At 42.2% G+C, this 24,365-nt stretch overlaps 1 protein-coding gene across 3 annotated transcripts; it reads right to left on the bottom strand.

Annotated features, from left to right (window-relative positions):
• Positions 1–249: 249 nt before the first annotated feature.
• On the bottom strand, positions 250–24,365 carry Dctd (dCMP deaminase). Of its 3 annotated transcripts, none has more exons than XM_026400591.2 (6): positions 24,278–24,365; positions 22,406–22,520; positions 22,039–22,174; positions 4,414–4,530; positions 2,953–3,049; positions 250–1,625 (listed from the first exon to the last, which is right to left on the bottom strand). In XM_026400591.2, the coding sequence occupies exons 2-6, from the start codon at positions 22,511–22,513 to the stop codon at positions 1,547–1,549; spliced, it is 537 nt and encodes a 178-aa protein (XP_026256376.1). In that variant the 5' UTR covers positions 22,514–22,520; positions 24,278–24,365; the 3' UTR covers positions 250–1,546. The 3 variants fall into 3 exon arrangements, with proteins under 3 accessions (XP_026256376.1, XP_026256374.1, XP_026256375.1); XM_026400589.2 differs by lacking the exon at positions 24,278–24,365 and adding an exon at positions 24,126–24,244; XM_026400590.2 differs by lacking the exon at positions 24,278–24,365 and adding an exon at positions 23,827–24,094.

Here is a 24,365-nt window from a genome sequence, read left to right as displayed (position 1 = left end):
GATGTCTGTACCTGAGACAGGGAGCAGGGAACCCAGGACAGAGTCACAGGCAGCCCCTCCCAACACCCAAAATCTGGTCACAAGGAAACATCACCCATCGACCCTGGGCAAGTACACAGCATGTAGTATCTCAGATTGTTCTCTGAGCATAAATCTATGTAATATGTTTCACGACAATACAGAAATGGCAGAAATAGAGTGCTAAGCATATAATTATGATAATATAAAAATGAACATACTCTGCTGTGGTAGATTTTAATAAGATTTTAATAATATTGGTAAGGAGCCAAATTACAAAATACCCTAGAACACAGGAGTACAAAACCTCAGAGACAAAATAAAAACTCATGAAAACATAAGAGCACTCTAAAAAAGGTAATAATCTTTAAGATAAAGAAACCATTTTTTCTCAACAAAGGTACTGAGCATGTTTAATAAAAATTAAATGAGATTAAAGACAAGGTACACAGCCACACACTCCCAACCCGCAGCGATGGGGAGGGTGATATCTGTGTAGGTGAAGGCATGGCGCCAGGAGCTCAAATGAGCTCCAGTCGCCAATAGATCTGGAATAAACGGCCTCCAGGTGGGTGGAATTTCTCACAATTCACTTTCAGGACAGGAATTAATTTGCTCGGAAATGAACCACGTTGGCGTGTGCAGGAGAGGCAACCCGTTTCCACACAGCAGAAGCAGCAGCGTGGGGGAGATGCCCGACACTGCCCTCCCCACCAGCCCCCTTGCCACCACAGCAGGGTATGGTCTCGAGGAGGTGACAAGGGGAGATGGGCTGTGTCCTTTGAGAACAATTCATTATTCAGATAAACTAAATGTAACAGCTCTCCGTGACCAACAAACCAAAAATAAGAAGCCAAAACAACAGGGGTCCCCACCCCCAGAGAGATAATGTGCCACTAGCATGTGTGTGGCAGGATAACAGGAACAGAGAAAATATTCCTGGTTCAGTGGCGCTGATCATCTGTCAGGACAGATGTGCCACCCTATCTGGGTTTTCTGGGTGGATGGGTGGGGGTTTCCCTCAACTCCTGCAGCAGAGACTTTAATGCTACTGTCACTTGGGTCCTATTTTTTTTTCCAAGGGCACTACATGTTATGCTTCATTTGGGCCAGATGTTCACATCAGTGTGTCTGCTCATCCCCACTAAGAGCACAACAATTATTTATTTGTCATTCCAGCACATGCAGCAGCGAGGAGTGGCTGTTGAAATGCAGTCGGAAACAGAGAGCGGAGGCTCTTCTGCAGAGCCCCCAGCATCCCAGCAAGCCGGGCCACAGGGAGGAGACACCCCTCATGCCAGCCATCTGCAGGATTCATTATTTTCAGCCTTAAATCAATAGTTTAAACTGATGCAGATTCCATGTGACAGGAGGGACAGTAAGGGAGATTTGAGACTTTATATTCTTTAGATGTCTACTGGCACTGTGCTGGCCATTAAAAAGTTATGTGCAACTTCAAGATGAAAGACATTAGCAGCTTCTAAGAAGAGGACAGTCCCAATCTTCTGGAGATTTAATGAGATGGAACTCACTGAAGCTTCTGACTCGGTCGGCTGTTAATTGAATCAAAGTCAATGACAATCTTGCTGCACTTGGGTGTAAATTTCCTAAACATGAAAAACAAAACATAAAGATATTATCCAATGAGTAGTTAAAGCAATTTATTTACTTTGGCTTAAACTATATTTTCTGTGCAGAGGAAAAAAAATGCTCTGGGATTTGTTTGATAGTTTATCTCTATAGGAGCCAATTATGGTGCATCATACCGAGAGAAACATGGACCAGAAAAGACGAAGACCAAAAAAAAAAAAAAAAAAAAAAAAAAAAAGATACATGGGGTGGCCTGGTTTGTATGTCTTCAGCTACCTGAGTTCATGAATTACCCGGGAGTCAGGGATTTCTAACAAGTTAGCTGCACAACATGATATCCGATTACTCATTTTCCTATCAGATTTATCTTATTTTCTAGGAAATTTCTGCAGCCAACTTGGAGTTGCTCTGAAGTGAATGATAGTAAATTTTCTTCTGCCTCTTATACACAGCAAAATACAACTAGCTTTAGTGAGGAGCAATTTTTTAAAACCATGTTCTGAAAAGGCAAAGGTAAAATAAACCCACTATATTTTTGTACTCATTAGCTTCTTATTCATTACTCATTACTTCTCCAACAACTAAAAAGAAAATTATTGGGAGCTATACATATTCTTTTTAAAATCAGTCAATAAGAGAATATCCAAATAATTGGATTTAAAATCTCATAAGACACAATAGTTTAGTTCTAGAGATTCATCACGTAAAACCCAAATCCCCAACAGTGAGCATAGGGGGCTGGGCATGTGACTTAGTATGACGGTCCTACCACTGCTGACCAAAACTACCATCAAGCTTTGTAAAAGCTTTTCAGTATCACATAAATTTTCTGCCATTAATCAAAGGTGACTGAATTTAATTGCAAGTAAAACATGCTACATAATCTTTGCTCAGCAAAGATGATCATAAAATCCCAAAGACTTCTAATCTCAATTAAAATTTGCTCTAAAAGGAGCTCCTAGTGTTTTGACCTGGCAGGTTACTTTCATCCTAACTTGTCTATGCCAGAGTTGGTACATCTACAAAATTTACAAAGGTTTGGCATTACCATACAAAACTTGTAAATTTTTAAATTTCTCGCTCTTTGAATAATTAGCCTAAGCCCTGGGAAGTTACGATTATTAAAAGATAATCATTAAACAGATTGTCTTCAGATACTTCTGTCACTACTCTTAAAAATCTACCCCTAAAATAAGCTTTAGATTCTTATGCCATCACATTTCCGAACACGCTTCCGAGTGTGGAATTCAGGCATCACAAGGAGAAACTGAACATCAGACAAGGTCAAATGTATTTCTACATCAGCCCTTCACACCACCTTTCCCCCAAGTTCTCCTGACTTACCTGAACGTAACCCCAGCCATTTCAAACATGAGCCTCGCCGCTGTTGTCTCATCACTGTCATGGTATTTATCAGACATAAAAATAACTTCTTTTATACCTTAAAAGGGAACAGTGGAAGCCCCATTAGTATATGCATATATAGATCCTGCAAAAGACAGGCAGAGGCAGATGGAGTTCTTGTAACATCCATGATTAATTACCTTTTCTAACTGCTTTCAGACAATGTCCAGTTACTAAAAAATATATCTGCTGCTTTCTAATATAGCAGAGGGTGGATTATATTTAATCTGCCCTCCAGTCTTCATGGATTTTTTTTTAACAAATGCAAAATGCAAACATGTCAAATAGTCAAGCCTTAATCCAATTAACAAATATTCTTTACTGCAGGTAAGCAAATATTTATTCACAAGGCAAATACTCTGAACTTAAGAGGGATACAGGAGGAGTGGCAGGTGCTGGCCAGTTGAGAGATTGGTACCACTGGGCTTCCAAGAACGGCTCAGCAGAACAATTCAACCCAGCTCCATGGAGGGCAGCTCCGCTTCCTTTTCCTGCTCTCACCAGGCAGTACAAACCTGAGAGTTAGGAATCCCAGTGGCTCTGCACTCCACCAGCTCTGGGAGGAACAAGGGAGCCAACCACAGAGACCATAAGCTGCTCAGTATATGCACCTGCTGCCACCTCTGTAGCCTGCAGACGGCTGAGGAAACATCCCAGAAGATCGAACAGCAGCAACAGCGTGGGAGCCCGAGCTGTTCCTTAAGGGCGGCTTCTGATTCAATCAGACCTCTTCTGCTCTGAGATCCACGGGACTGATGATAAACAGCCCCTTTAAACCACACATCTGGCTAAACATGCTAAGTCTTTAAATCTCAAGCTGAGAGCTTTATGGAGATAAAGTGTAGCTGAATCTTAGATGTGACAGTTTGAAAAAGGTGAAATATTCAGAATACAACCATGGAGATTTATGGTAACTGTAATATAAGAAAAACTTAAAGTAGTACCATTTGAGTCTTACAGCATTTATATGCAAAGATATGCTTAGATCCTCAAATATCTACCATGTATTAGCTACAAATTAAAATTTGATATACAGACTCCCAGCTGACCTTGTTTCTGACAGAAGTTCATTTCCCTCCCTCCCCCCTAATCTATGCACAATATGTCAGAGAATGGTAAATTGACAGTAATTATATGCAATGCCTGTGTTGTTTTTTGGCAGCTTGCAGTTTAAGAAGTTGCAAACTAAATTAAAAACATGCTAAGAATCACAGAGGATGCAATTAGTCTTAGACTACCTGGCACCATTCAAAAACAAAACACGGGAAATATCTTGCAAAGTTGATAGTGCAATTAATTTAGATCTAAACAATAGCAATTTAAGATCAAATGCATCTGCAATGAGCTACTGATGAGCAGGCAGCAATGCAAATGTGACAAATGGAAAGGCCGGGTTCCTACCTGCCTGGATGATGAGCTTAGCACATTCATTACATGGGAACAAGGCGACATACATGCTACAGCCCTTCACATCAGCCGAATTCTTGTTCATGATGGCATTTAGCTCAGCATGGCACACTGTGAGTTTGAAAAAGAAAGAAAAACTTTGATTGCAGTTCATGAAGAATTTACCAAGTGTTAGGCATTCCATTCCCCCCTCTGAAATAGACTTGATAAAAATAAATTGATTAGAAACAGCACATACTGAGAACACCAAATGAGGCCCACACGGTCTAAAAAACCGTCACTGCGGCAGCCCTCAGTCTGTGAGCACTAGAGCAGCCAGGGGGGCTGAGGTCAAGTACCTTCACCCACCTTAGGCCAAGCAATAGCTCATCGCTCCACAAGACCCTGGGGTATTGAATTGCCCACATAAAATGGCTCATTTGTGTGTTGATATGCACACACAGGGGTACTCTGTGTGGCTGTTAAGAGGGCAGGGAGCAGTAAGAGCAAGAGAATCAAGAAGCAAAGCTGAGCATTTCTACCCTGAGGGATCTGCTTCACCTCATCATTCTCAGTCCAAGACACACAGGAAAAACACTAGATAACCAGCAGTTTAGCTTTTATAGGAAAAACATTCATCCACTTAACAGCAATGATGAATCAAGCTCTTGATGCTATCCCATTCCACCAATGATCCCAAAACGAGGGTCGAGGGCTATCCCCTGGCTTGCCTGAGTTAAGGTCAAAGGGAGCCCCGTCCTTTCTTCCGTCCCCATACCTGTCAAAGCTGGCTGGTTTCTGAGGTCCAGTTTGGCTAGGTGTTCTACCACCTGCCAGCAAGGGCGTTCCTCCTCTGGAAGGAGTGAGAAGGACTCCAGCACAGGCTGGTTTTGAATCCCTCGGCCTGCCCATGGTTTCTGTATGGCCATCTTGTATCATTATGAAATTTCTGTGTTATTGAAGACTTACTACACACTACTTACGGCAGTAACGGGCAAACTTGTCCCTGGAGGAGCTTTCAAAACATTCATATCTGTGTTCCATACCCAGAGAGTGTGATAGTCTGGGGTGTGGCCTGGACTTGGGAACTGCAACTACCCATGGGTGCCTCGTGTTCTGCAGCAGCTCCAAGATGCTACAGGCAAAAAGCTGACCAAGAGCTCTCTCGGGAAATGTTAGTAGGTACTCACATTTAAACGAGGAATACCATTTTTGAGGGGGTCTCAGCCATGTGTGAAAACAAACAGTCTCTGGCACTACAGGGAAATCTAAAGAAATAAGCTGCACTTAATCAGATTCCATCCCATCAGAGAATAATCCTCGCTGGTCACACAGGGATCTGGGCCACACCTCCCAAGACTCCCTGGTTTAACAAACCCCAAGGCTACGGGAGGATAAGAAGAGGAAACTCAAGAAGGAGCAGCATGGCCAAGTGGGCACTGGCCTTGGACAGGCTCCCCTGGCCCCTTCTCCCCTGGTGACCAAGATGCTGGGAAGCTGGCATTAACACTGCTCAGTGTTAAAACCAATTAGATGTAATTGTTTCTATTATTTCCCCCTTGAGGGCAGAGCCCAGCCTTCTAGGTTCTTTGTAACTTCCCCAGAGTCTAATGTGATGCCATGAACATAATGGGTGTTAAATATTTATTGAATGAATAAAGAAGGAAATGCAGATTCCAATTATTGATGGTGACATTGGGAAATACCAAAAGTCCTCCTAAATTCAAATATCAAAAATAGGTTTTCCCATTTAATAAATATTTTTGATGGTGTTGGTATTAATATTCAGAACTTCAGAACTAGAGTCTTTGAAATTGTTACGAAACACTATTATGATGTCCGCTTTTCAATCTCTTAAGAATTGTCACACTGAATCTTTCTCCAATTCATCAATTCATCTGAGGCAGTTTGGGGCAAAACTTAACACTATCGGTCTGGATTCATTAGTGAAAATTACCATATGAAACAGATTCTCTAGGGAAGTATCTGATGTCCCTGTGTATCAAGGGTGGTTTATAGAAATAACAGACTTCTTTTCTCTTAAAAAAAAAAAATCAAAAGATGAAAAATACAGAACGTCTTGTTAATAACACATGAGGTCTCTGGACAACATGAGTGCCAGAGTGGCAGGTACAAGGGAAACTCTCACAAGGAGTAGTCCATAACCCACAATCCCACATATTCAAAACGAGACAATGACAAAAACCAAACCCAAGCATTCAGTCAAGAGCACAGGATGTACCCAACTCTGACTTCTCCTGCTCAGTCCTATACCCCTTCAACTCAGACACAGCCAGCACCTGCCTCTTCCCCAGAGTCCTCGGCCCACCAAGGCCTGTCTGATGAACACCTGCTTTCCAGACTCACCTGAGGGGCCGAGGGAGGAGAAGCCCCAGCTTAGGGGAGCACTGGCCCCTGTTTACCTGTTCCCCACCCTATTATTCCCCATGAGCTGTCGAGCTGTTACCCAGGTCCTGATATCTGGCCTCGCCCTTCTGGCTTAATACCTGCCTCTCTGGTCCAGGGTCTCCACTGCCCCTGTAGTTCTAACTACAGGTTCCCTCCAAAACCTCCTCGCAGGTCCCTTCAGGTTCATTCCACATGAGGAGACATTACTCCATGGGGCCTCAGGCCCAGGAGCCCATGTCCTCAGAGAAGATACAGGGCAGACCAATTTGATGGCCATCCATTCAATTTGCTTAATATAGGTTGGTCTGAGTGAAGTGCTGGGGACTCATTTACGCAGTCTAGTCATCTATATTGATCACAAGTCTGCTTCCACACAAAGAGCACTCAGAACCAATGTGTCTGGCCTGTACCTCGCTTGCTCCGAAGCCCAGGCTAGTCAGACATAGAGCCGACCCCTTCCCCCTTTGCATTCTGCACCTTGGCAGGCAGGCATGGAGCAAGAACTTTTGCAACAGCAGGGCACCGGGCTCAAGGCCCAATTTGCTACTTAGAAGCTGGATGACCTTTGGGCTAGAAATGTAGCTTAATGGCAGAGCACTTGCCTATCATGCACCAGGCCACGGGTTCAATCCCTAGTGGGGGCTGGAGGCAGGAGAATAAAAGATGACTTTTGACAAGGTGAACAAGTGCCATTTTGGTTTACAAGAGTAACATTGGCTCTAAGAAAGTACATTCCCAACTAACTAAATAAAAGTATAATTTTTAAAACACCAAATACATTTGATTTTTTTTTTTAACTTCTTCCTAATATTCTCAGTTTCATTCAGTCCTCCAGAGCATCTGATCATCTCTAAAACTTTTCACTAAGAAAACATGGATCTTCTCTCCTGGTGCCAACCCTGAGGCCCCTGCTTGCCTCTGCTTGGTTTTCTTTACCTTTAAACACAGACACTTACTCCTCATTCTGAAGAGGTCATCTCCCAGCATCTCTCCTTCTTCTTTTCAAGGAGAATCAGTATTTCAACAACAGCTTCCTCAATTTTTTAAATAATCATCTCTTGACTTTGTACTGCAAATATAACCTCTAGTTTTCTTTGAAACGATGTTTTCAAACTACAAGTCATAAAACCAGTTTAATGAATTATAATCAGTTTGTTTTGTTTTAATGAAACTGACAGGGTAAAGGCAGAAACTGGAATGTATCCCTCATGCAGGGTTTCGTACTTCTAAAACCTATGTTTACTATGTTTCAGGTAATACATTTGCTGAGTGGCCAAGTAATAAATGTGAGATTCACTACTCTATGGCAACCTGAAGGCTCTGTCATTTGCTGATTAATGTTCACAAGCAATTACTGAAAAAGAAGGAGGACGAGGAAAGAAAAGAAAAAGGCCTGATTTGCAGCATCCACCGATTTTTGTGGAGTAAATACCTCCCAATGTGACGGAGCTGGGAGAAGTGCAGAACTGGCTGTGAAAGCTGATTGACCCAGCTCCTCCACACCACTGCATGATCCTAACATTACCAAAACCCACAGCCTCTTTTTGGTTGCAATCTTTGAATTCGCTGTTCTCTTGGCCCTGGAATAGTGGACTACTATTTACCCTAAAACCTTTAGGACCTCGATACCCTGTCTTTTTCCTACCTTTCTGTGGATCCTTTTCTTTCTTCTGCCTTTCTGGGCCCTTCCCAAGGTTCCATCCTAATTTTCCACTTCTTTCCTACAGTCACTGATTTAAGGATTCATCTATTCTAGATTCTCAGATAACACATCTATTGTAAAACTCTGGATTCCACACTCCTAACCCTAATTTCCCATCTTCTTCTCAAGCCTTCTTTGGGGTGTGTGTGTGTGGGGGGGGTCTCGGTACCTTTTCCCACTACAATGAACATTTACAGATATCTGACAGCAATAAACTAAAGAATAAATTTCTCTAGTGCTAACATGCCTAAAAAGAACTGCAGCAGAGGAACCCAGCAGTGCTGTCCCTGATGAGATACCCCCTCTCGAGGGTGATGAGGATGCATCTCGCATGGAAGAAGTAGATTAGGAGTTGCTACTGAGAAATCTGCCCTCTGTATAGTTTCCCCATGGCTCCCACAGTAGCCTTGAGTGGCCCTCTCCCACCTGGCTTCCTCTGCTGATTGATGTTATAGTGGTTTTTTCTCCTGTCCTTGGCATCTTAATTAAGGCAGGAAATAAGGGCCTCAAGCCCTCCATCCCCTACCTAGTTTGGCCGCAGGGTTGGATATTGTATTGTGTTTTTGTTTTATTTTGTTCCACAATTAAAGTATGCAAAATAAAAAAAAAATAAAAAAAAAAAAAGAACTGCAGCAAAAGCCAAAATTTATCTGGGTGCAATCACCAAACAAAGACTGGTTCTGTTAGTTTTAAACATAGTTTTTGTATGCTGAGTAGGAATAAGGACAAAGTATTTAAAATACACAGCATCTAAGGACTACTGATTGTTAAAATTGTCCAAAAACAGATGAATTTTCCAACTACCTAGAGTGACATACTGACAGCTAAGCAATAAGCAAAAGAAATCTTCAAATAATTCATATATATTTGATAAGCACAAAGAATGACACAAAACCCTTCAATTACTCCCAACATTGTTTAAAAGGAAGAGAATCAAATGCTAAAAATACCAGATTAGTGCTTATAAAGTTCTTGATTGCCAAAGGAGAACCTCTGTTTCAGGTAATTATAAGACAATTCATGTGCTTTGGTCTTGTCTTTTCTTTTCTATTACTAACTGTCAGAATTCAGAACTGCATTAACCTTGGACCACTAGGAAGAGATTGTATAATTAGAAAACTGTATTTTTCAAATTCTCTCTTACTAGGGCTTGATTAATCCTCACTGTCTCATGTAGGCGGTTCTTTAGAAGTTTGACAAATTAACAGGATATACTCTATCCTTCGTTGAATTTAAGAGATTCAACGTTTTACAGATTTAACTTCCATCTTATTTGATATTAAGGCTAATACAATATCTATTTTTACAGTAGTACTATTAAGGTTACTTAAATAGTTAAAGAAAAAAACTGCCCTGAATAATGCTCAACAAATTCTAACTGCTACACAAATACTTTAGCAGTCACAGTGTGATTCAGCCTCAACTGGGTTTCAACAGCTACTGAGACAGGACAGGAAATATTGGGGCCTGACATGATGTGCACTATGGAAAACTAAGTTTATATTCCAGTTAAAGAAACTCCAGATTGTTTAAAATGCCTCATTTTTAGAGATACAGGATTTTACTTGAAGAAAGTGACTTCCTCGGCCTGAGGAGGACTCTCCCAGGGCTGACCTGAAAAGGCTGGGCAGGCTGGGGGTGGCACTTGCTAAGGACACTCGGAGCAGCCCCACTGTACTCCTGCCACCATGCCAGTTGAACCACTCCACACCTGGACGGCTGGGTACACTGACAACATAAGGCTCAGAGCCAGGAATGAAAAGGTAAGGTGTGTCACTCTATTCTTTCAACAGGGTTCTTACCCTGCAACCAACAGTCATGAAATAGGTAACTGCTTAAGAATGAACTGTGAGTTTTTTTCTTTAATGACTCAAATGTTAGTTTACAAGATATCCCACCTCCTTTCTGATGACAAAGCTTTCCCATCATTACTCCTCCAAAAAAGAATCTATGTGTTTTTATTTCTAAAAAAGTTGTCCTAAAGTTGTCAGAGTAACTATATCTGGGCACACATCTAGGAGCATGGGCCTACACCCCTGCCCTGGTGGCGGGACAGGTGCCTGATGGAGACTTCCATCAAGGGGTGGGACATGCACCTGCTCCTCTATCAGGACCATTTAAAAGTTTGGGAACTAAAATGGAATTTCAATGACTTATTTCTTAATTATTGAAAGATATCCTGACAGGGCCTCATATGTCACTGCCAGCCTCCCAGGTACCTATCCTTCAAGTTAATAATTTACAGTAGAAGAGCCTCTAAATTTAAGCCCCAAATCTACCAATACCCCAAGTACCCCAGAAGGGGCCACAGGAAAGATGCACCCTTCCAGAGCATGCCCCCAGTGACCCACCTGCTTACAGTTACTACCCACCTAGCCCAAAGTAGGATGGACTGATTAGGTTACAGCTCTCACAATCCAATCATTTCACCTCAGGACATTCCTGAGTTAACAGGAGCTTTTGTGGGGACACTCATATCCAGACCACAACACCTGTGGACTTATTGGAGCACTCCAAAGCTGCTTCACTCATAGCTTCTCAGGTACCAGCCTGGCCCCAGCCAGAGCATCCCATCCTTTTCTGGGCTGTGGCAGAAAGAGAAACAGTTTAAAACCTTCAGCGTTTCCCATCTATGTTTGCTAAGTTGTGGCTCCAGATACTGACCATTCCAGGCCAGGCATTCAAGGGTGTGAACTGGGGGCCAGGACTACAGGAAGGAGGTGGGTCCTATCCCTGTGGAGCTCACATCCAAGGGGCAGAATGTGTCCAGGCACAGAAAACAACCAGGGGATTGAGTCAAAGCTACAAGCACTAGAGAAGGGCAGGGCTCCGCAGGCAGGTGGAAACTGGATCTTCAGGTGATGCTGTTTCTGTAGAAAAATGTATTAGGATAACGGATGTCTTTTCAGAACAAAGTGGGTTAAACCCTGGGATCTGCCCACACAGAGATAAAGCCTTCCTCAAGCCTTGGCCTCTCTCGAGTACAGGTAGGAATGACGATCTACCCCTGTCCTAGCATGGGGTTACACAAAGAGCAGAAAGGACTAGAAGCCACTAGTCAGAACTGGACTTGTTTCCTAAGAAAGAGCCTCCAGTCTACAGCTGGTCCTCACTATAGAGGACTTGGAGAGTTGGGTGCCAGGGAACAGCATCTTCCTGAGCAGCGAAGACAAGTGAGAGTACTTCTGTCTGACCACCAACCCACTAAATGTGCTTAGCATGTAGACACCAGTGCCCCCAGTCCCGTGCGCAGGTAGCAGTCTTTCCATTCACCAGATAAAATAACATGGCCCCACTACCTTCTGACATTGAGGGACATACAATTCTACTTAAGAGTGTAAGTCTGTGTGTGAAAATAAAAACAGGAAATAGTGATAATGTGGAAAACCCAACCTCAAGCATGGAAAACATCTTATTGTATTCCCACCTTGTGTCCAAAGAGGAAGTCTCTGCTAGAGGAAAATAGCAGCAGAAAGGAATTTGGGCCAGGCCTGGGAAGAAAGGGGTGAGACATTCACTTAAAAAGCAGTCAAGCTAGGTGCGGTGGTACATGCCTGTAATCTCAGCAACTTGGGAAGCTAAGGCAGGAGGATCATGAGTTCAAGACCAGCCCCCAAAATGAAAGGACTAGGGATATAGCGTCATGGTAGAGCGTCCACAGGTTCAATCCCCAGTACAAAAGAGGCAGCAGGTGGAGCAAAGTTATCAGGCCCTGGGCCAAGTATGGACTCCAGGACAACCCTTTGCCACTGGCCCAGGCTCTGCTGAACACTTCAGGTTAACATCCCAGGTCCACTCTTAGGCCACAGCACCCTCAGCTCTTGGCGCCATCCGTGGCTCCTTCCCCTGTGCTTCCTCTTCACCATGTCCACTCAGCTACCTGCTCACACAGTGCCTCCCCCACCAAGTTGTTCAAGACTGTAGCATCTTTAAGCCTCCACCTCCTGACCTGTGAAACGGTGAGAAAAATCCCTGCCCCCAAGAACTAGTAGAAAGACTAGAGTCTGTTACTAGAGAGTGGAAGATCTACCTGGTAAATGTTAGTGCCTCCCACCTCCTGGGGCTGCCCACTTGAGACCAGGCAGTCCTGGGCTGCACAGCTCAGCCTGACCACAGGAACATTCATTTCTCTCTCTCCCACTTGCTCTGTTCCCTGCCCCTGCCCCCTTCCTCACTGCCTCTTGCTAAAGCTGCTGGCAACAACTCATGACACCCAGGGGAGCCACTTAGCCCCAATGGTAGTGCTTAGGGCTAAAGAGATTTCTGACTGTGGTGTTTCCATTATTGATAATAAAGCCCCCAGAACTCTAATTACACTGCTTCCCCATGTGCTAAGGGCACACAATCAGGTCAGAGGGAGGAGGACGTGGAATAAGTGCATTTCATCCATGGGTAAGCCAGGCCAACTCCCTTCCTACTGTTCATGTGAAATACATGTGCGATGCCTAAAAGGAACTAAAAAGGCACCAGGAGAAATGGGCACTAATCATCCTTTGACAGTTTTGTAATGTAAATATACACCACCAGGCTTAAAAGCTTCCCTCTTGTGTTCACAGCTTTTAAAAGGTAAACTGGGACTGAGCACTAGAACAGGAGTCAGGATCTGTGTGTTCTAATTAACTCCAATTCCACAAAGCCCGCCTCGGGCAACTCACTGATCCCGTTTCAACTTGTGGAAAAGAGGGATTAGCCGTCCAGCTAAGTTTTCTGAGGGAAGAGGCAAGCTCCTGACACTGCCCTACATTCCTGGGATATTTCTCAGGCAGGTTTCTCCTGGTCCATAGCACTTCTCCTCCCACCATGTCCACGCCTGCTCCTGCAGCTGCCAGCCTGCCTCTGCATCATTGGAAAGGCTGCCATTTATCACATCCCACCAGCCATTCCACAAACCCTGGCATCTGCTGTCACCTACCCCCTCCATGTGCCCTGGTGTCCTCCTGTCACTAACCAGTGTGCCTGGGAGGCCAACCCCACTCACATCTTCAAATGCTTTGCCTCTTTTTCCCTTTTTCTCTCTGTGGATGTTTCCCATCTGTTAACAAATGCCTGATGCAAACACACACACACACACACACAAAAAAAAAAAAAAAACACAAACCTTTCTCTCGGCCTGTCTCCTTTTGGCCACACAACCAGTATGCCGCTCTCTTCAAAGCCACACATCTCAAAACCGTATCTAAATAAGGTCCCCACTTCCCTGGCTCCTGTTCTTCCTTCAACTGGCTCCAATTTGTCTTTCAACCCTACCACTCTCTCCAAACTGCTCTTGGCAATGTCAACTGTGATCTCCAGGTTGCTAAACACCATGGCCATGTTTAATCTTAGACCTCTCGGTGGCCCTTGACACTGTGCACAACTCCCTCTTTTTGAAAACATGGCTCCACCATCCACATGTTGCACTCCTACTTATGGACTTTCCTGGATCATAGAACCTTCCTTTCCATCTTCCCATGGTAGAGGACTGGCTAGCTCCCCTGGGGCCTCTTTTAAAAGGGCACTTATCCCACCCATGGGGGTTCTGATCCTTGATATAATCATCTCTCAAGGGCCCCATCTCCTAACACCAGGCCCTTGGGGCTAGGATTACAACATGGAACTTATAGTGGGCTATAAACATTCCATCCATAGCACAATCAAAGTATCTTTTCCGTCTGAACTCCTTAACCTCTCTTTACCACTTCACCCTTTCACTAGGCTTGGGCTAATTCTTGCCTTGGCACATATTGCTCCAAGAGCATTCCCACCTGAGGCCCTCACCCAAGCAATCCCTCTGCTTGGAACATTATTCCCCTCCCCCAAAAACAACACCCATCTTTAGCTGATAGGGCCCATCTGATCCTTCAGATCTCACCTTAAAAGTCATTCCTTAGAAAGGAGTATTCAAAGTAACTGCTTATTTCATTAATATCTACCTCTTTTACAATTAAATCGAAAATTCCTTAAAAACAGCGGCCAGACTATGCATGTTCTATTTACCACTGCAGATTGCCTGGCAGATAACACATACACGCTCTATAAGTATTTGTGGAATGAATGAATGAGTACATGAACATGCTCTGAAAAAAAAATCCAATGCATTATAAGATATGATTATAATCTTTAAGAAAGAAACAAGATGACTCAAGAGAACACCCCCATCACCCAAAGACACCTCACACCGGCAAAAGAATAGATGACTCATTAGTATTTATTTCAATTTCTAAAAAGTGATAACTTACTTGCAAAAGGAAAAATGAAGAGGAATTCTGCTTCCCTTTATTCACCTAAACTCAAAATTAATGGCATTTTGAACAAAGTCTTTTAATTGCAGAATTTAAAAATTCATGCTCAGTTATCATATTCAATATTTTAAATTTACTGGGCATCTATCATTTGAAGGAGGCACAGAGATAAAATTTACACCTCCACTAATTAGCTGGCACCAACCCTCTTACAGAATGAATGGAGGGGCATGTGTTCTCCCCCGATGCATGACTTCCTTGCTTTCACCAATAATCTGGGTTTGTCACAAGGAGTCCAGTGCCAGGCAAGTACCTACACTGCAGTAAGTACCACATTGAGCGATTCACAAAGGATTTCTAAAGTCATTTCTTTCCATTTGGTCTTAGACCAACCTCTTGTCTCCAAATAGTTCTAAATGCACTCATATATTCTCTTCACATGGACACAGGATCTTTTCTTTCATTGCTGTTTTCCAACGTTTTTTCATTCAGTATCTTTTAATCTCCATGGCTGTGGGGTAACCAACACTGTTTAACCAGTCCCTCCTATTTGGGCATACTGTCTTCTATCTGGTTTGAATTCATCTTAGAATGCAGCATATTTTAATTATTGGAAGGGAAGAAAGGAAAGAAGCCTGTTTCTATGTATTAATTTACCCACACTCACATTCTCCCTGTGTCATTGCCACCAATAGCTTTTTACAGCTCTGCAACCTTGACCAAGAATGCTTTCAGAACTCTGCAAGCAGAAAAACAAACTAATCTAATGCAATCAGAGCTATATTATTTATATTTTTCTTTAGAATTATAGAACCGGCGGAGTCCTCAGTAATAACCTGTTTCACAAAGATATTGAGAAATAAATGTCAAGTGATGTGTCCAACAGCTGCACAATTGCTGGGAATAATTAAACCAGATCTGGAACCCAGGGCTCTTGATGGCAGGTCCAGGGTTCTTTCTCTGGAATGTGGTCACTCTTTTATAAGCACTGAGGGCGTTTAATTAACTAATATGTATTTTACAGACAAACATAACCCCATTCAAACATAGAAGTCCCAAGAAACTGCGAAGCGATATTGACCAAATTACTTTGTTATATTGTGTGGATGTTCCGATATGTAACAACAAATCCCATTATTACATACAACTATAATGCACCAATAAAAATAAATGTGGGGGGGGCTGGAGTTGTGGCTCAGGGGTAGTGCACTTGCCTGGCATGTGTGAGGCACTGGGTTCGATTCTCAGCACCACATACAAATAAATAAATAAAGATCTATCAACGACTTAAATGTATGTATACATATAAATTTTAAAAAAAAATTAAAAAAATTAAAAAAAAAATAAATGTGGGGGAAAAAAGTCCTAAGAAGTAAAAGTTTGAAAAGCAGTATAAATATTTACAAGGATTCCTAAAAACCAGGTTTTACTGCAAATTTCTGGGAGTGAATAGTACACACATTCTACTTTAAAATACCAGTATTAGCAAAACTATGGGAAGAGAGATTCCTGATGAAAAAAAGTCAAAATAAAATATAATCTTAGTAATTTAGCCAATTTCAGAGAAGATCTGTCAAAATCAACACAAGTAACTCAAAATCCCTCATCAAAATATAGACCATGAGACTCATCAGGGGATCACACAGTAACCCAGAGCTGCTAAGCAGACTCTGCAAATTTAAAGAAGTTGTATTTATCATCAAGAATACCCATTTGCATTCAGATCACTAATATGCTCAAATACTTAACATTCTTGTTTTCTACAGGAAGTTGAATGTGCCCCAAAATTCTATTAAGGTTATTAATTTTTCAATAAACCTGTTTTTAAAGAAATAAATAGTACAAAGAATAACTCTTCAAGCCCACTTCTGAGAACCACTTAAATCGAGTTTTATTTCAGACTTCTGAGGTGAGCTGACTTGAAAATCACTTTTTAGCAAAAGAAGATAGGCATACATATTTTTTCAAGGGTAGATCTGAGTCCCTTAGATGAGCATTTTGGTTTTTCTTACATGTGCTCTTTAGGACAGGGGGTTATATTTTGCTACTATCCCTCCTTTGTAGGTATTTATAATGAAATGACTACTAATGCTTTAAAAAATAATTAACTGTGTCTACAAAACTACATACATAAAAATCAAGTGATTTTTAAAAATAACTACTTATTCTTTTCTGGAGACTTTATGAGCAATTATACCTTTGAGTAAAATAGTCTTACATCATGCTGGTTAACTTTAGGGGGCAGGGGAGAGACTCAAACATACACTGTTGAGTTCCTGTTGACCTAAAAAACCACAAATCAAGCCTGGGTTTGCCCCTTGATTCACAAAAACAATCTACTTAATTTCTTTCCTGCACAAGTGCTCAAAGGTTTTCCATTGATTATATTAGTTATTTTGTACAAAAGTCTCTAATTAGACACGCTGTCAGGCCATAACTCCTAGATGGCTAGGCAGGGTCGGAATGGCAGGAAGCTATAAGTGAAATTAAATTCTGCAGAAAAAGAAACAGCAAGTCATCAAATCCAGGATCTGCCTAACAAAACCAGAGGGCATTCAATTTCAACTGACTGAAAGAACAAATTTGATCTTAATTACTAAGAAGCTCTTACAAGTTGTGAGGAAGTCACAGCTTAAGAAGGATCAGTCTCCTAACTTCTTGATAAATTAGTTTCTCAAGACTAACCTTTTGGATGCCAAAGAAATACATCACACGCATGGCAGTCAGGAAAATGTCAGTGTTCAAGAGGGTAAGGTAAATGGCTAAGTAATCACGAAAATGACATCTATGCATGCTTAACAATATGCTAAGTCTGAAAAATAAAGATTAAATTTAAATATAAAATTTAAAGAAGCACTGCCACACTCTGGCAAAAGTGTTTAAAGCTGCCATGCCATCACTTGCCTTAGTTAATTCCAGGTTTTTGCTTCCTAGAATCATATCTTTTTTAGGGTAGTCCTACAGGGATAGGAACAGATGGGTCTTTGTTTCTCCCAGTGTATTCTGAGGGAGGCTACCTCCCACTCCCAGGCACATCAAGACTGTGGTCCCTAATGTGACAAGGTGTGATCTGGCAGGCAGGGCAATCCTGGCTTCTCCATAAATTGGGTGGGAGGAGGCGGCCAAGCCAAGACACTTACACCCTAGACCCTTCATGAATGGGAAACAGGTGCAAAGGCAGGGTGACTCGAGCAAGCACTGCTCAAAATTCCCTGCAGCTGAACAATCGGGTAGCTCTACTCAACTCTGTGGTCTGTAAACTATAGCAGCAAAACTAGTTACAAAAACCTAAGGAAAGAGTGATACCTGTATTACCAAGAGTATTTTACCTCCATTTTATAAAATTGATATTTAGATTAAATGTGTTTCACCGTAATAAAGTTCACAGAGAAAAAGAAACTAAAAATGTCAACTGAACACTTCATGTGAGTTTAGTAATACACCCCCTTGTAAAAATAAAAGTCTTCCAAAGTCTCTTCTTATGATAAATTACATAAATTTGCTGCTTCCTGGGTTTTTAATTGCCATTCACCTGAGAGGGTTCTCACTATAACAATGCTGCCTTCTTCCTGCCATTTACTGTTACTGACATCATACTATCTTCTGGATTTTCCAAGAAAAAGATGAAATAAAAGCAGTTTCTTTAGCAGGGGGAATTTTCACTTTCCATATTAACATTACATTATAATCAAATAGTTTCATGAAGTTTTGATCCTAAGGCTGGAAGAACAAAAACACTCTTTAAAAATGCCTCTCTAGAGATACAGCCCAGAAAAAAAAACTCTTCCTAGTATTTTATAAGTATTCTGTGTTTCCCTCCTCCCTATAAAGTGTCAATCAAGGCTAATGACTTCAAGCTTACAGAATTACTAAAGTAGAATAAGTTGTATGTTATTGATAAACTTGAATTTGCACAATTTCTAAGCTCACTGGCTTAGTCACTTTGGGCTACTATAACAAAGTACTTATTTATTTCTCTCAATTCTGGAGGTTTGAAGGCCAAGATCAGGGTGTTAATTTGCCAGGTTCTATTGAGGGCCCTCACCCACATTTGCAGGTTATCACCTTCTTACCGTCCTCACATGGTGGAGAATTAGCACTCTTTGGGGGTCCCTGCTATAATGGTGCTAATCCCATTCATAAGGGCTCCACCCTCATGGCCTTACTACCTCTTACAGGCCCACCTCCAAATACCATCACATTTGGATTGGATTGTCAACATACTGATTTGTAGGGAGGACACAAACATTTAGTCCCCTGCACTCCCCTCTGAAGAAACATTAAGTCATTTGCAAGTGGTTTTCTAAACACTAAGCACAGGTCACCACTCTCCGAGTTCTTGAGGAGCCACTTCATCTAAGATACAATCTGTTCAATTGCAAAAGAAGATGATTGGTGTTTCAGAAAAGCTGAATTCCTGAGCCTCACTGGAGAGAGAGAGTAGCATAGTATAAAGAGCACTGACCACGAAGTTAGGAGATGCCACCACGCACATGCAACATCACAGAATTTACTTAAAAGAACAGGGTAGGCTTCAACTCTGTGCAGAGAACCATGAAGCATTACTGGAGTACTGCAAGAGGCCTAGCATGGTCCTCAGTGAATAAATGCTATGTCTAGCACACAATGTGTTATTTATTCCCCAACACACTGTTTGAATAATAAAGATCATATTAATGTAATGTGTTAATGACATGTAATAGGTATTATCACCATGAATTTTCTTACGGAAAAGATACTGGAAGTTTTTGAGGCTTAAAAGACAGTCCTGTTTATTCAAAAGTTAAGAATCACTGGTCTAGATCTCTAGGTAATTACCAAAAGTCCTTTACAGGGATTAATGCATAACCTATGAATCTATCCTTCCTGACACAGCAGCAGTCACCCATAACAGAGGTGAGGAAAGAAATACATTATCCAATACCAGACATTACCACCTTAGTTTTAAAAAGTCTTAAAAACCAAAGGGAAAGAATTTGCATTTTAGTCAACTACCATCAAATATTTCTATTACATCCTAGGCAATTTAAACATTTCTCTGTGGCCTGAAAAGCATGGAAGAGAGGAATGAGTGTACAGTGTATACCCAGTCAACATTATTTAGACTTACAGCCTATCTTTACAAGTATTACGATGGCAGTAATACTAAATGCCTTTTAAAAACCATTTAATACCTTCTACAACTTTTATGGTACATCAAATTACAAGCTTACTCCCGTGAAAGAAAATTACCTATATTCTAACACAGCTGCATATAAAATGAATAATTGATAAGTGAGGGCAAAGAGCTTTGAAAACTTAGAGGTATCATATGGATGATAAAAAAAAATAATAATAATGCAGGCAGACAACCAGTGCTCTAAAACTCAGCAGCTATTCAATAAAAAACAATCAGAGCAGTTGGGCAGATGCCTGTGGGGGTTTTCAAAAACTTTCTTTTTTTATGGAAAGCAGCTCTAAGAGGTTCTCTATCCAACTTGGACAAAAGGCAATGTCTCAGAGCAAATACAACCAGTCACTTGAGAGGTTATGGAACACTGGCAAGTGCAAAGGTTTGAGCTTGCAGGCCACTGCAATGAATTTCCCTGGGGCTCACAGTGACTAAAGAATGTACAGGTCTCATAGGGAGGACTGCCAATGAGAATCCCTCCACACTGGTTCATTCACTGGCATCTTCTGCCACCAGCCTGGGAACAACAGGCTAAATCTCCTAAGAATTCCTCCATATCCAAGCTCAGCACGAGGACCAATATTTCACTGTCTTGACTCGGTGAAATATTGACTGTGGTAGTCATACATTTCAATGTAGATCTTTACTATATCGACCCTTTCACTTTCACTGTTTTTATATGGGACGCTGAAGTGTACTGTGAAAAATTATTTTTGCATAGACCTAAAAACAACTAATCATTTCCTCTCTTTCTTACCATCAAACGCTTACAGAATCAAAAGCAGGATGACAAAAAAGTTTTTTTTTTTTAAATGTTAGCACATTTTTCATATAACTCATTACCATCAGCTATGAAACTGGGGCTGAGAAGACAGTCTTACTCTCTCCTAATTCTGATCCTGCCCTTCCTACTACTACCAGGGTGAAGTTAAACTGACTAAATGACTATTAAATCCCCTTAATCACTGAGCTATGTTTTTTTAATACCTGAACACCCCAAATGCTTCCTTGTTGTCCCCACATTCATTCCTCAGTTCCTTCTCTACTTCTATGCACCTTTTCTCATTTTCTTTCAAACATGGAGGATTTGGCAGTTAGAAATTTATGGTGATGAAGGTCCAGGAACATTAGAAAAAGTAAATTAGACTAAATGCAGACTTGGAATTCTTCATGAGAAAACCTACAGGGAAGAGTCAACAAAGAAGAAAGGTCTTACATCATGCCTTGAACTTGGTTTCCTGAAAGCACATCTTTCCCATTTGGATGGCCTTAATCTACTTTACTTCCAACAGAGCCAGTCTGTTCACTTTCAGACATAAATACAGGCCTGAACATTATGAAAAATCAGCAACCAACATACGCAACTCAATTAGCCTCTTTTATGGCATTAATTGCATACTCTTTGGGGAATAAAAGGAAAAGTGAGGCTGTGGTTTGTCTCTCCCAGATAATTTCTGAAAGGATTCTCTCTGGGGCTCAATAAATTCTAAGAAGCATCCTCACCTAACTTCAAAGTGAAAATCCAGATAGGCAAGCCAAAGGTTTTTGTTTCCACACCTTCTGGCTTTTCATCTGACCACAGACCACTGTGGGATTGCAGAGGCCCCACAATAGGAAGAAGCAACTGCACCATCCATCTCCTGAGGTCCAGCTCAGCTTGATTCCTGCTTGCCAGAGATGAGTTTGAACTAATTCAGCAGAGAGACTGAATGAATCCTGCTTTTTCATTGGAGCAAAGTTGCAGGCAGCACTTGGTGAGCTGACCCACTTTCTAGTAGTCAAGAAACAACCTCAGTGCCACTATGCGCATCCCTCAGTTATCTCTGCCAAGGGGCTGCAGACCTCTGTTGCTGCTCTGGTGTTGTACAGGTTGCCAGGCAAGCACACCAGGCCCACCACAGGCAACAGAGCCTAGGACCTCAGGGCCAGGCTGTGGGGCACTACCATGCTTCCATCAGTGGCTCTCTTTGGAAATGAACTTAAAAGATGGGGACAGGAAATTGGAGTAATTTAACAGGACTTTTTTTCTTTCCATTTAGTGGTAACTGATAAGGAAGATAATGCTTTGTGACTTTCTGAATTAAGCACCTCCCAATTAAGCTATGTCACTAATCAGGATAGAATATAAAATGCCTTACCATATGGATACTTGGTATCCAGCTTATTGTCTGCTGTTCTCCTCCAGGGCAAAAGGTCATCACTGCAACCATTTGGCATTCCATTGTACCCAATCCCTACAATCTTGTTTTCTGTATTCACAATGCAGGCTCCAACCTACAGGGAAACACATGCAAAACCTTGGTGGCTACAATTGGCTGGTCTACCACTGGGTGGTCAGTGAAGGAAACTAGAGTCTCTACAGGAAATGTATGCATGCAGGACTACAGCACAAAGGCAGCAGACTTACTCTGCATTTGCATGTTGACAGGCATCCCCTTTTGTATTCTATTCACTTGTAAGCAACACTCTGTGACTACCCATACATCCCCTGTGAAACTCATTTACCTGGGAATTTGGATCTTTGCTTCTCTGTGCTGATAAGAAGGCCACTGCCATGAAATACTCAGGCCATTCCAAATAGTCATCCCGTTTTTTGCAGGAAACTTCACTCATGTTGAATCTAGAGAAAATGTTGAAAAAAAAGTATTTTGGTAAACCTGCTTTTTGATTCAATGCACCAAACTAAACTCTGGGTCTCTAAACAGACAATTTTAACTACATTTATCAATCAGGAGTCACAAAACATGGACCTTGGACAGTCTCTGGTCTTTAAAAAAATAATTTTACTATTTCAGAAGTATGAATTTGGCACCTATGACTAGGTTCACATTCCCAACAACTTCATCTTTTTACTGCTGTCACATGGGATATTTTTTCAAGTTACTACATACAACAGACCTACAAATTGCTCTTCCTCCCTTATAATTTGGAGTCAGCACAGGAAGGAGAGTATAAAAGAAATGTTTATTGATCACCTAATAGATTTCAAACAGCTTGTTTATATACATCATCTCGCTCAAGCCACATTTCTTGCTAAGGTAGGCAGTAACATCCCATCTTACAGATTTAGTAAACTTAGGAAATTTGCCCTAAGCCACACAGGAGTATTATCCATGCCCCTTGGACTCCCAAGTCAACATCTAAAGCTGTCCCAATTGAAAATTAACCAGATAATTCCTTTCCCTAGATGGAACTGAAGTTATAGAAACTCTGAAGACCAGATCAAATGAAAACTATGAAAAGTGTTATTTCTTTTTTTTTTTAATTTTTAAAAATACACTGTTATATATTTAAAATTTACATGTGAAACCCCAGGGGATTGAGCTTTTTAAAAGATGAAAAGTATTACAAGTGTGGCAGATACCTAGAATTTAATAAAGCATAATAATTGACACCTTAAAAAAAATCACAATAAACTATTTCTAAACTCGGGTTTCTGCAACACGGGCTTCACTCAGGGCAGGCACCAGTGGTCTCAACAATAAGGAGAGCCCATGAAGGTGGTCTAGACCTTCAGGTAGAAAGTCTTTCAAAAAAAAAAAAAGAAAAAAAGATCCCTCAATTATTCAGATCACTGAAAAAGTCAAAAAAAAAAAAAAAAGCGAGAAATTCCCAAAACTTCCACTTCAAGCTTTGGAGTCTAAACTTTGGCTCTAAGCAGTGCAGAAGTGCCTGAAAAGGATAAATGACATTTAACGGGTTAAATGCCCACTGATTCTGTTGCCTCAATTCTGAGGAGCCTGCAAACCCTCTTAACTAGAACACCCAGATGCTGTATTGGCCTGGTTGCCCACCTGGCGTAAGGACTGGCACCTGCAAAGGCTATAGAGTGCCACGTAAGTACCTACTAAACAGGAGCGAGAGAGGAAATGGGGGAAGGCAGGCCAGGAAGGGAAAGCGGTGCATTACCCCGCCGCACGCCTCACCTGTCCTGTGCCCACTGGAGCCCAGGGAGGACTGACACCCAGCTGCACAAACGGAAGGGACCTGAGGCTGGTATACCACTAGTCCAGGAAGACCGAGCTAGCCCCGCGCCTGGGCAAACCCAGGACTCCAAAACTCCCTCAGCTCTGATCCAGAAACTAAAGCCCACGTTCCCGCCCCAACACGTGGACGCCAGAAGGACTGCTACTTTCAGACTCCCAGAACCAACTCCCGCCGCCACCGCGAGGGAGAAAGCTCGGCAGAGGCAGCAGCCTTCGCCGTTAAATTAACCCCGGCGTGCCCGAGAGAAGCCGAGCCCCCGCCGCCACCCCAGGTGGTCCTCTGTCAAGTTTCCCGCGGAGCAGAACTTCCTCAGGGCTCGCCACGCCCGACCCAGGCCCGCGAGCCGGGTACCCCGCTCCCCGGGGAGCCAGGTGGCGCGCGGCCGCGTACCCGCACGGCCGCCCCCGCCCGCTCCGGTGCGGGCTCCGCTGGCCTGCTGGCTGGTGCTCGTCCTCGCCGCCGCCGCCGCCGCCGCCGC

This window comes from Urocitellus parryii, chromosome 14, assembly GCF_045843805.1.
Source record: "Urocitellus parryii isolate mUroPar1 chromosome 14, mUroPar1.hap1, whole genome shotgun sequence".
Classification (NCBI taxonomy): domain Eukaryota; kingdom Metazoa; phylum Chordata; class Mammalia; order Rodentia; family Sciuridae; genus Urocitellus; species Urocitellus parryii.
Note: the sequence above shows the minus strand (reverse complement) of the source record. Positions and strands in the feature narration are given on the sequence as shown.